This window comes from Leptonotus elevatus, chromosome 10 (assembly GCF_054856555.1).
Source record: "Leptonotus elevatus isolate MCC_2025b chromosome 10, RoL_Lele_1.0, whole genome shotgun sequence".
Classification (NCBI taxonomy): Eukaryota; Metazoa; Chordata; class Actinopteri; order Syngnathiformes; family Syngnathidae; genus Leptonotus; species Leptonotus elevatus.
In genome coordinates, this window is record NC_141248.1 from 18925730 (window position 1) to 18940527 (window position 14798).

At 41.7% G+C, this 14798-nt stretch overlaps 2 protein-coding genes across 3 annotated transcripts in view; one reads left to right on the forward strand and one right to left on the reverse strand.

Annotated features, from left to right (window-relative positions):
* Positions 1–3304: 3304 nt before the first annotated feature.
* dctn2 (dynactin 2 (p50)) lies at positions 3305–12286 on the reverse strand. 2 transcript variants are annotated; one of them, XM_086086346.1, is made up of 14 exons: positions 12075–12286; positions 11723–11791; positions 8394–8490; positions 8223–8284; positions 7924–8022; positions 7657–7817; positions 7280–7433; positions 6678–6743; positions 6467–6505; positions 6280–6357; positions 5159–5230; positions 4974–5076; positions 4193–4284; positions 3305–3933 (listed from the first exon to the last, which is right to left on the reverse strand). In XM_086086346.1, the coding sequence occupies exons 1-14, from the start codon at positions 12108–12110 to the stop codon at positions 3847–3849; spliced, it is 1215 nt and encodes a 404-aa protein (XP_085942472.1). In that variant the 5' UTR covers positions 12111–12286; the 3' UTR covers positions 3305–3846. The 2 variants fall into 2 exon arrangements, with proteins under 2 accessions (XP_085942472.1, XP_085942473.1); XM_086086347.1 differs by lacking the exon at positions 4974–5076.
* A 1207-nt stretch (positions 12287–13493) lies between these two features.
* kif5ab (kinesin family member 5A, b) overlaps positions 13494–14798 on the forward strand; it is a 76418-nt gene continuing 75113 nt past the window's right edge. The window contains exon 1 of the mRNA XM_086086345.1: positions 13494–13965. Within this exon, the coding sequence (XP_085942471.1) occupies positions 13837–13965 (129 nt within the window). The 5' untranslated portion in view covers positions 13494–13836. The remainder of the gene's footprint in view (positions 13966–14798) is intronic.

Sequence of the window (14798 nt, forward strand, 5' to 3'; positions counted from 1 at the left end):
ATAGGGAGTAAATGATTTGACAGTCCACGTGCCGTAGGTTGCCCACCTATGCTAGTCTAGCCATTAGCAATCACAATTTGCCTGTTTTATAGGATCCTTTCGGCCACATGGTTATTTATAGCCACTAGCGGATAAATAAACATCCACGGATAATACTCTCGTTGCTTAATACACGCGTGTCAAAGAGTTCATGTAACTTGTACGACATTTTTTGGTAACAAAGCGCCACGTAAACAAGACGTTCACACCCCATAACCCGGTGCGCGGCTGCGTGCCAGGCAAATCCAAAGCCGTACGCGTTCACGTGACGGCGGCGGCGGCGCGCGTGCACGGCCCCCTCATAGCAACAGCGGCGAGCAGCGAATCGCGAGCTCAAACACTTGTCTCCAGGACCGGCTTACAGCACCGGCAACGCGTCACGGCTCGGGTGGCTGTTGCTGAGTAGTTCGGCACACTTGGACCGCCACAACCCCAACACCCCGCCGCCGCCGCCGCCACCACCCTCCCCGCACCCACGCTCCTTCTCCCCTCCACCTCCACCCGGCTGTCTGTTGACTTTGTCAAGATGGGCTCTTTTCATTAGCCCGGCCTTGTTTACAAGCCGGCTTGCATCATTTTCATTTGTTTAACACTCACACACGTTGTTTACTTCATTCATTATTCGTGCACGTGACATCCAAGGGAAAGGGAAAGGGACTCGATTATCGAGTCTGATTTGAAAGAAAACACAAATAAGACATTTTATTGACACGACTGCGGGCCCCAGAGCTTTGTTATTGAAGACTTACAAGTGTAAAAAGTCTACAATAAAACTACCAAAAAAACATCTCGTTGAACCACTAAAGTTCCTTGGTCAAACAGTAGCTAAAATAAAGTGGAAAAAACACCCTTTGGGAACCTCTGAAGTTGAATACAATCTAATGGAAGATTTCTCTTGAAGCTTCAAACTCATGAAAGTAAAAAAAAAAATTGGACGCCACCATAGATTTATTACTTTAATAATAGCTTAGTTCTTGCATTTTGCCATTGTGGCTCTGTATAAAATTGCACCCCCCCCCCCCCCCAAAAAAAACACCTACGGAACCTCATAAGTTGAATAGAATTGAGTAAATTCATCCGTTCAAATGTCAAACTATCATCAAACCTTATGCTTGAAGTAACATTGCATCATTCCTTACTGTCACACAAATATAAAAACAAATCTGGTCCCGGTAAACAAAACTAAAATAAAGTGAAATATTCCCTGAGAAACCTCTGAAATTTAACACCATCGTGCAAATAAATAAAATAAAATAAAATAATAGAATAAAAGTTCAACACTGTCGTGTGAATTCATCCATTCCAGGATCAAGCTGTTATAAAAACATTTTTTTTTTTAAAAGTGGCATCATGTAACATTCTAAAATGCCATATGTATGAAAATAAGTAAACAAAACAAAAATTAAGTAAAAGGGATCCAAGTGGAACCTGCGAAGTTAAGCTGCGTTTTATAGATGTTGTACTGAGCAGCCGGAGGATTTCCTGCATTGCAGTAAGTTCCATTTCCTGTTCCCAACCAAGCACACCACACCGCCTCGGTCAAGACTCACGCCACACCCAGTCAGCTCACCCTATACACACGCGCGCACACACGCACGCACACACGCACACACAACGGCATGCACAAGCACTAACACAGCAGCTGTCGGAAAGCATCCCGGCCGGCTCTGAGGCGAGACGGAGCGATACAGCTGCTAATGTGCTGATAGAATAAAGCCTAAAGTCTAACATGGCCTCACAAGGTAAACGTCTGAGGTGTGGTTTTCACTTTTTGTGCTTTATGTTGCATTTTGGAAAGAATATGATGCCTCACAAGGTAAACGTCTGAGGTGTGGTTTTCACTTCTTGTGCTTTATGTTGCATTTTGGAAAGAGCATGCGAAATAGCTGAGAGCAGATCAAATTATTTTCAAAGTGTTAAAAATAAATAAAGAAGATGTACAATTTGGCTTTTGGAGCTCCGCAAGGTTCTGTTTTACGGCCACTGCGTTTGTATTTGTTGTTTCTGCCCCGAGGGTCCTTCTTGAGAATGCACAAGAATTGCTAAGCTTTCATTCATTCATTTTCGTTTTCATTCAAGATGTAGCCTCCTTACAATCACACGTGAATGTATATTTACTTATATTTCAATGTAATTAAAAAAATATATATATATTAGAATTTTTTTTCTTGGATTGTGTGTTTTTATATATTTTTATTTTTAGTGCATTTGAAAATGATTTACTTTAAATGTGTATTTATTTTTATGTTAATGTATTTTCTAAAAAAAAAAATTAATAGTAATTTTTGTGGATTTTATATCTTAATGTCGATGTTTACTTTTTTGCAATATGATAAAAAAACAAAAAAAATAAAAACTTGCTTTTTCTTTCAATGTGTTTTATAAAATAAGATTTAGTTTGTTTTTGTTTTTTGTCACTTTTTGTGTGGATTAAATTTTGAATGTCTTTCTTCGAAATAGATTTATTTAAATGTGTTTTTTTTAACTTGATTTTTGTGGTTTTAATGTGAGCTTTTATTTTCGTTAATGTGGGTTTTCTTTGTATGCCTTTCCCCCCCAAATAACTTTATTTTAATGTATTTTTTGTGTGGTTTATTCTTTGAATGTGGATATTTTAATGTTTTCAATGTATATCTATTTTTAATTTGATTTTAAATATACAGTAACTTTTTTTTCACTTCTAAAACTGTGATTAATTTTATGATTCCAGCATATAGTTTGTTTTTTTTCCTGTCAGGATGTCAGTAAATCAGCTTGACTTTTGCTTTCTTTTTGACAAGGTAAATAATCAACACCTATGTCGTGATTAGGAAATTGTGTCAATGTAGCAGCAAACATTGGTTTTAGGGAGGCAAACATGTGCAATGTAGCATCGGAAGTGTCCCAATACTTACGCTCACTCATCGAGATGTATCCATCATCAGTCCTCCTCCATTTACTCGACAGTAAGTGTTGTGTGACCTAATTGAGTGCAGATGGTCTGGCAGCCCGTTAGATGAGGACACATACATGATATGGCAAACTATGTACAGTGAAGACACGCCCTTCTTTGTCTACTGCAGCTATGGAATACCACGCAAGTCTGACTTCCTTTATTAAAATAAACATTTTATTTTTTTTTTTAGACATGCATAAAAAGTTGTGTATGGATGGATGTTTTTTTTCCTCCATATACGCATTGTCTTTCATCAGGTGCTATACTGCCACCTACTGCTTCCCAACGACTGCGTCTGTATGAGTTGGGAATTAGAACACTTAAAACAAGTCAAGTTAGTGTGTTTTATTGATCATTTTCCATGACCACGATACATTTGAATGCAATGGCAAAGCAAATTAAAAGTGTGTGTGTGTGTGGCGTGTCCCTCCCAGTCATAAGATAAATACAAGTGAGTGACTTGAGCGCAAGCAAACAAAGAAGGTAATGTAGGCATATTTACATTTTTCCTTTGGAGGCCACACAGTTTTATTTTTTTTTATACACATTTCTAAAGGTATCCTTCCAACATTACCGTCAACCATTTAATTGGACATGTAAACGGTACAAATCCGGTCTTGTCTTCAATTTTCAATTCTACTAATAATCATAAAATACAAACGGTCGTTAAATTAACTTGAGCAAATTTGGTCTTATTTTCAATCTTTCCCAACATTCCACTTAGTGAAGAAGGCAGAGGTGAAGGAGAAGAGAACAGTAGTAAGAAGAGAGGGGGCGAGGCGGGGGTCAAAAGAGTCAATGTGGAACTCTCATTTGTCCATGTTCATGTCCAAATGCTTTGTTTTCTTGGATTTTTTTTCTTTCTTCCAGCTTTATTTGGACACCTTTTTCATCCTCTGGTCGAGTGTGGCGAAGTTCTCCTCTATGGCCACCAGGTTTTCCTTCATCGTCTGCTGGACCTGACATAAGTAGATGGGGAAGAGGATGTATATGAGGTGAGAAGGAGCAATTTTTTTTTTCTCTCCAAATAAAGGGCAATGCTTGGTTTTCATTGCCTATCAGAATGTCTATTAATTACGCGGTGCCTGCATTTGAATTGGCTAGTCATCGTCACAAAACCTTGATTAAATGTACCGTAAATGTTTTCAGTCACATTTGGAAGTTTTTGCTGTCATCTGTGGGATGGCGAGGATTACATGTAGCTGGTATGTTCCTTACCTGTGTCAGCAAGGTGGTGTTGTCCTTCAGAGAGTTGTTGATCATCTGCTGAGTGGTGTCCAGATGTGTGAGCAGTTGGCCAAACTGCATAGCTGTGACACACACACACACACAAAAAATGTTAATCTAAAATAAATGTATTATGGAACACCGACTTTACTATATGTAAATATAGCGTAGCCTTGACATGCGACTATGCACATATCTCAAATCATATTTCTCCTTCGACAAATTCTGTTCCAGCCTCCCCCGAAAAACGTCTTCAAAACACAGTAATAGCATGATTTAAAAAATCATAGTTTGGGCATCATGATTTAATGCTGCAATCCAAATGAGTGTGCTGCTCCCTTCTAGTGGCCACAGTCATGCAAACACAAATGACGAGTGTGAATGCTGCCCTCTTAGTCATTTGTCTTTCAAACGGTGAAAAACACCTTCTATGTCTTGAGCGTACAAGTTAGCATCATCTTGACTGATCAAGTGGCTCATGTTAAAAATCCATGATGATAAAATGGCTTTTTACAATGAAAGGATCAAATCCACGGATGCTTTGATGCATATTTAAAAAGAAGATGATGTGATTATAATCGTCTCGTTCTCCCATTGTCAAGTGTTACACTCCGTTTACACATAATGACGACATTTCAACGCGGCTCCTCCCCCGCTAACCTCAAAACATCCCCCCGCCGGTGAGCTCGCGCGCGTGTCGGGGTTCCGAGCAACACTGCGCCAGCGCCTTGGCATATATTACGTGCGCCGCTGAGCCTCGCGAGTTCGTCACCTTGCTCATGCAGCTCCTTGACCGTGACCAGCCTCTGGACCACCTGAGGCACGGAGGTGGACATGGCCTCCCACTTCTGCACCGCGTCGTACAGCTGCGACAGCTGCGAACGCATTCCAGCTTAGCGAACAACGGCAAAACCTTGACGCGCATGCCAGGAAATTGAAAGCGAGGCAAGTGCTAACCTTGTTTTGAGTGTCGGCGTCCTCGATGGCCGTTTTGTGCTTGGCGATCTCGTTCATCTTGCCGAGCACGCTCTAAAATGGAGGAAGGCATTGCGCTCGTGTTAAGATAATGTACACACATTTAGTCAAATGTGAAAATTATTATTATTATTTTTTTTTTACTTTTGGAAGTCATCTCAAGACTCGTTGCTAATGGCAAAGATTGGGTGAATAGCAGACGCCGCCGCCACTTTCAAATGTTTCTAAATGCCTTTTAACTCATTCACTCCCAGCCATTTTCACTGAAGCAACCCCCTTCGCTCCCGGCTGTTTTACTGGATTTTGACTGATTTTGTAAAGCCCACAGAATATTTTGTTCGATTGCTATAAAAACATGGAACCTACCAAAAGAAAGATTAGTCTCTTCTTTCATCATGAATAAAAAGAGAATATTTGTATCGTTTTCCGTTTAGCAGCAAATAGCATTAGAATATAGCTAAGTTTCATCATTATTCACAAAGCTGTTTAAAACTTTAGAGCTTATTTTCAACATGGCCCTGGTTGATCTCTTATACTCTGCTGCCACCTGCTGGCCCTTTTTTGTAATAACTACCATTGTTTTAAGCGACGTCTTCGGGTCAGAGGCTGCATCAAAGCCTTCAAATGCTCTAGCATTAAAAACATTTTAAAAAACGTATAAATAAATTTTTTAACCAAAATTGGATGTTTTTATACGCTTTTGGGAGCAAATGAGTTAATATAGAATAACAATACCTCCAACAGTTCAGCAAATTCACTATTATTATCCTGAATTTATTTTGGAATGCGTCTTCTGTTATTTATTGAAAAACTCGCCTATCAGTTTGTTGAAATGAGTTGAGGAGCTTCATTTAAACAAAAGTAGTACTTTGTTGCCAACTTAGTGAGAAAGAAATATAGTCATGTGGTGGGGGAAAAAAATAATCCACCCTGGTTTGTTCATTCATCAATGTTGTGTTTTCTGTCTGTTAGTCACATGTTGCAAATGAACAATTTAAAGAAAATAAGATGGTAACAAAAGTATAGCTAACTAAAAATAATAGTTTTAACTCTTGATTTTCCCATCTGTCCCCAAATGTTTGCACATCTGATGTAAACTGTACCTGCAGCCTGGCCTCCACTTGATCCAAAGTAGCCGAGTCCAGCGCACTGACCCTGGCCTGCAGGAGTTCCAAAGTATCCTGAAGCAAAAACAGGTAAAGTTCATAAGGAAATGTGACAGGAAGTGATGTCATCACTGAAGTGCGATCTCGTTCTTTGGCTATGATGACAATTAAGTGAACGACTCACTGTCAGACTGACTCCTTGCATGCCGGCGTTCAGAGGGCCCTGCAGTGGAAACGCCAAGGACAGCAACGTAGGTTAAACGCGGTCAAATAAATCAAGGTGGGAGGTTATGTTTCCATAGCAACGGGAGCATGAATACACTGCGTACGCGTGTGTGTGTGTGTGTGTGAGGTCTGAAGCAAAGGAAGCAGACGGATGGAATTAGTGCCAGTACCTGTTTGTCTGATGCTGAGCCAACAGCCATCTCGATGTCCACCAGACGTTTCTCCAATTCTGCCATCTATAGAGAGAACGAGGTAGCGCAATTAAATACACGGTCTTTATTTTGACTACATTAAATTATATAGCGGTTCAGCCAGCACAGTAAATGTTTTTTTGTGAGAAATTCTCTTTAAGCGTGGTATATAAACTACAAAATTAAATGTTCAACCCCCCCCCCCCTCCACAGCTCACATTTTTGACAAAGGCCTCTGCTATGGCGCCATAGGAAGAACCTGAAACTCCTACATTAGCTTCAGGAAGCATAGATTTGAGAACACAAGACACTCCAAAGGCATTGGAACATATCTTGCAAATTACTGCCATCTAGGGGTAATCATTGCACATAACACATTAATACATAAATTATTAATCTTACAAATGTTTTCATGTATTCAAATTAGTTCACAAAGAGTGTTTTAATAAATGCACATAAAAATAATACAAATAAGATTTTTTTTATATGGTCTTTTTATGGCAGATTTTCACTGACTGTGGTTGAGTCTGGAAATTCATCCCTCCCAATAAACTGGGCTTCAACTGTATTATTCATTTTACCTTGGCAGCCTCATTGAACTTCTCCTGCTCGGGCCTGCTGTGCAACTCGTATAGGACCACTCCATCCGGGCCCTTTGCCGCCGTCTGCGCCTTGCCGTCTCCCGCAGAGCAGCTGCGACTGCCTTTGGCCACCTCTAGCTGTGTGAGCAGGCGCCTGAGGAAGGAGAGGCCGCCAAATTGTCACAAGGGGTTCCTTGACTTACGACGGAGTTCTTCTCCTACAGCGACGGCGTAACACGAATTTGCACGTACGCTTGAAAAGGCTGTCGTCAAATCACTAACAGTAGTAAAATAAGTAAACATTTGTATGGAAAAAAAAATCCCCTTTTTTGTGTAATGACTTCATTCTCCTCCCCGTACATGCGCGGCAAGCTCACCTGGCCAGCGCTCCGTCCGGATCCGCCAGGTTGATGTGCGCCTGCGGTCCCAGCAGCGAGTCAAGGTGAGCGGAAACCAGATGCTGCTTGAGCTGGGCCGCCTGCTGGGCGAGGACCACCGGGGTCAGGCGCTCCTCTGCGTTGCTTTCCTTTGTGACGGCCTGGCGACGCAGTCAATGCGCAACATTTGATCCCGTGTCATGCCAAGAAGTGACTGCACTTCAACTAAGTTAGTGTGTGTGCGTGTGTGTATGTGGGACAGGCTACCTGGATGGCGTCCACCTCCTGACAGAGCTCCTGGATCTCGTTCACCAGGCGCTGGTATTTCTGCTGTGGCGTTTCCTTGACACCGCAGCCCTCTCCCAGCTGCACCACAACAAGGCAAGAACATAAGAGAATATGGTTGCTCAGGGGTGAGGGTATCATATATACATATTTTGTTCGTTTATAAGTGGACATCCATGCCCCCCCCCCCTCCCCCAAAAAAAATTGTTGTTAGAACTTGATCAAGTTTTCAATATTTTACTCTTTGACGGAATGCCTCCTAAGCGTGTGAATGTACTCACAATTTCAAACTCTCCAGACTCGTAGCCCACTCTTCTGCTTTGGCTGATTCTGTCGGAGAAGTCTGCACGAATCAGAGCAAGCAGACCGAGGAAAATAGTCAAAACAAAGTCTAAATGAAAAGCCTGAGCATTAAATGGCCTTTCTTGGCGCATTAACCACATAGAACGGACCGAGTCCTTTGGTGTTGATATGCTTGTCCTTGAACTTGTCGTAAGCAGCGTTGGGGTTGACCACGATTCTCTCCACACTGTCGCTGCACAGTTCCTCCTGTTATTGGGGCGGCAAAACAAGTCAGACGCGTGTGTGCGCACAATACATATATGCTGGGGGTCCTCAGGTTTACTAGGGTCCAGAGTAGACATATGCAACGATCTGAGGCTATGAAAGGTCGTCACGCTCACTTACTGCCATACTTTGTGTTTTTTTCCCACTGGATTGTTTTATAGTTATGGCATAGATGTGTTTGGTTACTGCAATTATGGCGTCTGTATTCGTGTATGAGATCAGATGGACGCTGCATTCCAGCATGTGTGTACATTCAGGTTTCCGACGTAGGAATGGGACTTTGTAACCGCTGTAAACCAAGGACCCCCCCCCCCCCTCCCTGTATTTAAGAAACAAATGAAAATCACCACAACCCAACAAAATCCCATAAGACAAATTCCCTTTCAAATGAAAATGATTGTCATGAATGAATCATAAATGAATGAGAAAATTAAAACGATGCAAATTAGTTTGCAGCAGGATTTCCTTTGTGATTTCAGTATGATTAAAAAGCAGTGTCGCACTAAAACTCATCTTCCAAACTCATTATGAACTCAATGGAACATCAAGTACACTACGGTACGTGAATGGAACAAGGAACCGGTAGTGTTGACTGGTTGATAATTACGATGATGAACCGAAGACTTTGGATTAAAACACCACTGACAGACAAGACAATATCAAACGAGGTGACACTCGGAAAGGTTACACTGATGGGAGGGAGGGGGCGGGATGGAGACGAGGAGGGTTAGTCAGGCTCTTACCAGCTCCTTGGGTTTCCAAAGAGAGTTAGAAAGAGCATAAAACGGTTGCGGGGTGGGGAGAGAGAGACAACACGTATTAATGCGGTTATCACAATCACACACATACAAACAAACACGCACACTCGAGAGCAGGATCAGCTGACTGGGATCAGGGAAAGAAGATCAGAAAGGAAGCAGTGAATGCTTGAGTTGAGCACCCAGAAATCATCTAGGATGTCTCCAGTTCTTTATCTCTCTTCCTCCACTTGTGACAGTCTGAGTGGGGTCCTCTTTCACACTACAAATGCATGGCCATGGACAGCCGCGACATACCCCGCAGGAAATCTCAAAAGATTTTCCTGATGCATTTGCACACATAAAAGTGGAGCAGTGCAATTTATTTGTTGTCAATTTCATTCAGCAGAGTATAAGCGGAAGCCCAGAGGGGAAAGAGCCTTTGGATTGCTGCTCCTAAACAATGGAATGAGCTCCTGGTGCACATAGACAAGCCCCGTCACAATCAATTTTAAAACAAAAATTTTTTTTTACTCCTTGGGTTCGGGTTACGTTGCTGCTTTAGGATTCTGAATTCTGTCGAAACCCCCTGTAGTATCTCCACGTATGGCAACTGCAACATTGCAAGATTGAATTTTTAGGAACGACCTACACGATTCCCCCACAATTTAAAACCCATTGCTACATTTCTTTGATCATCCCCAACAAGTGTGTCAGAAAAGTTCCAGGAATAGCGCCAGAAAAGATGTTTCAAACCCAAACGACAACGTTACCCCTTCAGTTTGGGCCAGACGATCAATCAGTACGATCCTACGGCATTTGCTTTGTTCGTGCCAGTTGTCTCACAATAAACTGGACATCTGACATGGAGTTCATGAAGAGACCCCAAGGGCATGACTCTGAAAACTTGCCGTTTGAATTAAAAACATATTTTGTGACGCCAGATGTGGAACTTTTACTCGTATAGTTCGATATAGCTTGTGGTGGGAAATACTTGTGTCACATGCAAGAAAGCCTGATATTAAGATAAGGCGCTATTAAGATGTGGCGCACGTGGAGTTAGTCAGAGCAAGGAGTGAGGTTAGCCATGAAGCAGCTGCTAGACAGCATGACACGTTAGAGAGGGGGTGGAAATACATTTTTAATACAAACAAACACTCCTTTCTTTGAACACACACTCGGGCAGGCAGTTCATCCTGTCTTTCTGAAAAGTTTAAAAATAGCAACGCATACATTAAGAAAACTATTGAGCTCTTGCCATTGCAATTTGAGTCTCCTAATTCCCTTCAAATGAGCACGTAGGAAAAGTGGAAGTGTGATTAGAAAAAAACATGCAAGTAAAAGCACAGCACTGAAGCCCACTGAGAGTATGAAATAATAAAACACGGTCAATCTTACTTGCAAAAGCTAGGATCCGAGGGGAGGTGGGTTAGAGTCAAAACAACAAGGGCATTGGGATGGGAAGATCGACATGGAAGGGAAAATGCCAATTAGGTTTTTACCTCTTCAAGTTAGGAGTCAAAACATTGGAAATCTGTCAAAACGCACCCTTTGAGCTTATAACCCCTTAACCATGGCAGTGTGGAAACAACACAAAAAAAGTCCAACATACTCTTGGAATCACATAAAAAAAAAACTGATTTCATTAGTTGTGTTGACTAAATTGACTTCGTCAAACAGCGCCGTGTAGAGTGACCCAGACAACTTTTTCCCCACCATGTGTTGAAATGCTGCATGCGTGAGCTGGAAGGCATTATGGCCCTAAAAAGCATTTAACACTTCAAAATGAATCTGCCAAGTTAGCAAAGGGCTGGACTATAAGAATTTTAGTGTTTCCCACAGATTTGAATTCTACTTGGGTGGGTGGACTCCAACGGTGGTGATGGGAGACGGGTTGGAAGGGAGGTGGGTCTCAGTCCTGTTACTACGTCTCCTCGAGCCTCACGATCCACAAGTGAGTGACGGCGAACTAACGTTACATGCGGTATATCCTGTCGCGACACGTTTTTGTTTTTTTTAAATATATTTTTAATAAATGTTATTGAAAACAGTGATTTATTCAAATACACTAAGACAACAAATCACTCAGATTTGAATTGCAATATACATTAGGGAGTAATGTTAAGGATATATTTTCACATCCACAACTATGGACAGCTCCTAGGTACATATTCTGATAAATTATTGGTATTTTGCAGTTGAGGAGGGCCACTATCTGAGAAAATAGGATACAGTATTTACAGTCATGACAGAGGTTGGCGAATATACGGCTTAGCTGCAATAACTCCTTTCAAAATTAAGAATCCATTCAAGCTTGTTAGATTGGTTTCTACCACTATTTAAAATTCAACTTACTTTATGGTTAATTTTTTTTAAATGCGATCTTTCTACAAATTATGATGTGTCCACCAATGATGACGTAATTGGGTTGAAAATAGATCATTACCTTTAAAATAAAAATACAGCAAACAACTTACCGACTCGAACTGAGCCTGGTCATCTTCTGGGAGATCTCCTGTCTCGTACACATCCGGCTCGTTAAAAGCCTATTTAAAGAACAAAATAACATTTAGAAAATAAATAAGACGACCAGCAGCATCTTTTAGCCTGGCCAACGCCCCGGCTCATTCAAACATGATACAAATTTGTCTACTCCTTCCTTTATGATGGCTTTTAGCGCACCACAAGTACATCATTTAGCAGTTAGACTCTTGCATTAATGCCATTTATATATCTTTATAACGCTAATAAAACAGCTGAGTCAATGTTAGCAAAAGCTAGTTGGCTTAGCCGAAGCTAGGCTAACCTGCTAAAGCAATGGCCACTTACAATTCCTGGTAAATTTGCGTATTTGGGGTCAGCCATTGTGCGTGAAAACAAAACGCGATACCGACACAACGCGAAAGACGACACTAAAAGTGTTATTTATCGATTAGGTGAGTCTAAACGTGACAACAAATGGACCGCTGGCAGAGCCGAGCTGGAGCGACTAGCGGACGCCTCGCAGGCTGAGTTGTTCACTGGCTTGGCTTCGTCTGACAGCTTGTGCGTTCGGTTTACGTGTCGACTCCGCTCATTGGCTGTGTTGTTTTGGCTCCACCAGGCGTAAGCGACGAAGACGGCTCATCCCGATACACAAATCAAACGCGTAGCCTTCATACGCGTGCGCAGTGTTGACCTAAGACATAAACAGATTTAGCGTTAAAATAATCAACTTTTATTGTTAGCCAGTGTCAAAAGTCAAATCCTATTTTTTTTTGTTCCCCCCCCTATCATTTAAAATACTTGAAGTTACTTTTCAATTTATATGCACGAGTTGTAACAAAAGTAGCCAGGCGATGGCGCCAAAGATCCAAGCAAATATCTCAGACCAACCAGTAGCGGTTGCCAGATTTGACGCCCCGCCCCCTTTCAGATAAGGTCCATAAATACTGTACTGTATTTCAATTAACGCCAAAAGAACTAAGAATTATGTGCTAACATGCTAAGATGTCCCTTTAAATATAACCATTATATTTTATTTTGTGTGTGAGTTTTATGTGACATTTTTGTTAAAACATTTTTGGGGAGACCAGAGTAAGTAAGTAATCCCAATAAGACAATTGAGGCAGCTTTATTTTAGACAGCTTCATTTATATATTTCATACACAAGGTAGCTCAATGTGCTTCATATAATTAAAAATAAAACATTTAAAGGCCTTTAAAAACAACAGAATTGAAGATGTTTAAAAGCAGAGATAAACAGAAACACACAATGCAAACAGTTTCACATTTGCAATGCCGACCTGGCAGCAAATACAAAAAACATGCACAGATGACAACCAGGTGTTTATTTGTGCTCCAACAACAAAACCTAAACAGAGAGCAAAACTAACCTTGTGCAGGTGTTCCGAATAAGGGTATTTTAGGACCTGACCTGGCAACCCATTTTAGGTCAAGTACACACATTTGTTTCTGATTTTCAGTGGTGAACTTTCCGATAAAATAACCTGCAACAATGGCAGAATTGTCAGTTTGGCGTGGGGGTGGTGGGTGGGGAGATCGGATGGTGTCACAGCGCTTCTTCTTCCTCTAGTGGTGCTGATGAAAGGATGTCGGATGTCGGATGCCCTGCCCACTCCTAGAGAGAGAGAGAGAGAGAGAGAGAGAGAGAGAGAGAGAGAGAGAGAGAGAGAGAGAGAGAGAGAGAGAGAGAGAGAGAGAGAGAGAGAGAGAGAGAGAGAGAGAGAGAGAGAGAGAGGGCGAGAGAGAGAGAGCATGCTGCTTTTGCAGACGCTGTCGACCGGACCAGTTTGGAGTCGGACTGTTCTCCCCCAGTGTAACTCCGCCATCTGTTCACCACCAAATTGAGCCTTGGGGTTGTTTTCCTTCTTTCTTTCTCTTTTTCTAACCCCTTTTCTTTTTTTCTTCCATGCTTTTGAATGCCACAAAACCCCACGTAGTATATAGTCCAATCTTGCAGATGCACTGCCTCGTGTGTGCATAAGCCAGCATCCACTTGGGAACAGGTTGCAGGGAGATTCTTTTATTGCTTTTTCCCTTTTTTTGGGAGGCTGGACTTTTTCTTTTTCTTTTTCTTTTTTAAACAACAATGGCTGACAGTAATGCAGAATGCAATATCAAGGTACTGTGTCGTTTCCGTCCACTCAACCGGTCAGAAATCCTACGTGGAGATAAGTTCATCCCAGTGTTCCAAGGTGAAGACACTGTTCTCCTTGGGGTAAGTTGATGATGATGATGATATGATTTTCTCTCTCTCTCTCTCTTTAATGAGCCTCCTCATTCTCACCATGTCAATTCATGCTAATGCACACTGTTGGCAGCTTAAAAGCTTCTCAAGGAGGCATGGATCAATATTCCAATCTACAAACTATAAATGAACGGGAATGTCACGTTTTAGAAATGTTTTTCACTCTGACCTTAAATGTCACACTTTAAAGCCTCCTCTTGTGTCAGAATTGATCCAACTACGGCCACACTGCAACGCCTTATTGTAAATTACGAGCTGCCGCCAGTCAAATTGGAGTCCTGATTATACGCGCGGGTCCTTTCTGTTCGGGGAGTGCTTTTTTTTCTTTTCTTTTTTTAACGGCTGTCCATTATGCACGCTGATTTGGAGCAGCAGATGGAAAAGCCACAGGAAGCCGCACACATGTTCAATTACATGGAGATATGCTCGTATACCTGAGCTTGATGGGACTGGGGATTGCCCATGTGACAATGCAGGCAGCAGGTGGAGAAAATGCAAATGTTCTCATTGTTTGAATGGGAGGTCTAAATCCACACCCATCTGGTGTGAGGGTTGAGTGGAATTGATTGTGGAGACTGCAGAAAATTGCCAACAGTGTCCTCACGTATACCCCTCAGTGATGGTATTAGCAATCAACATGCATCCATTCATTTTTTTATCTCATTCATTAGGGTTGCAGGTGAGCTGGAGTCTAACCGAGGTGAATTTTGGTGAGAGCAGTGGGGCACACCTCCAACCAGTCATCCATTTTCTATACTTTGTGTCCTTATTAATTACAATTAAAAAAGTCCCGGTTGACTTTT

Bases quoted from the DNA above. Each gene is read 5' to 3' on its own strand.
- dctn2 (XM_086086346.1), bottom strand. From the start codon at position 12,110: ATGGCTGACCCCAAATACGCAAATTTACCAGGAATT. The intron at 8,023-8,222 runs GTGAGTACATTC...GTTGTGGTGCAG, and splicing joins AGTCTGGAGAGTTTGAAATT to CTGGGAGAGGGCTGCGGTGT. The intron at 6,506-6,677 runs GTACTGGCACTA...TTTCCACTGCAG, and splicing joins GCTCAGCATCAGACAAACAG to GGCCCTCTGAACGCCGGCAT.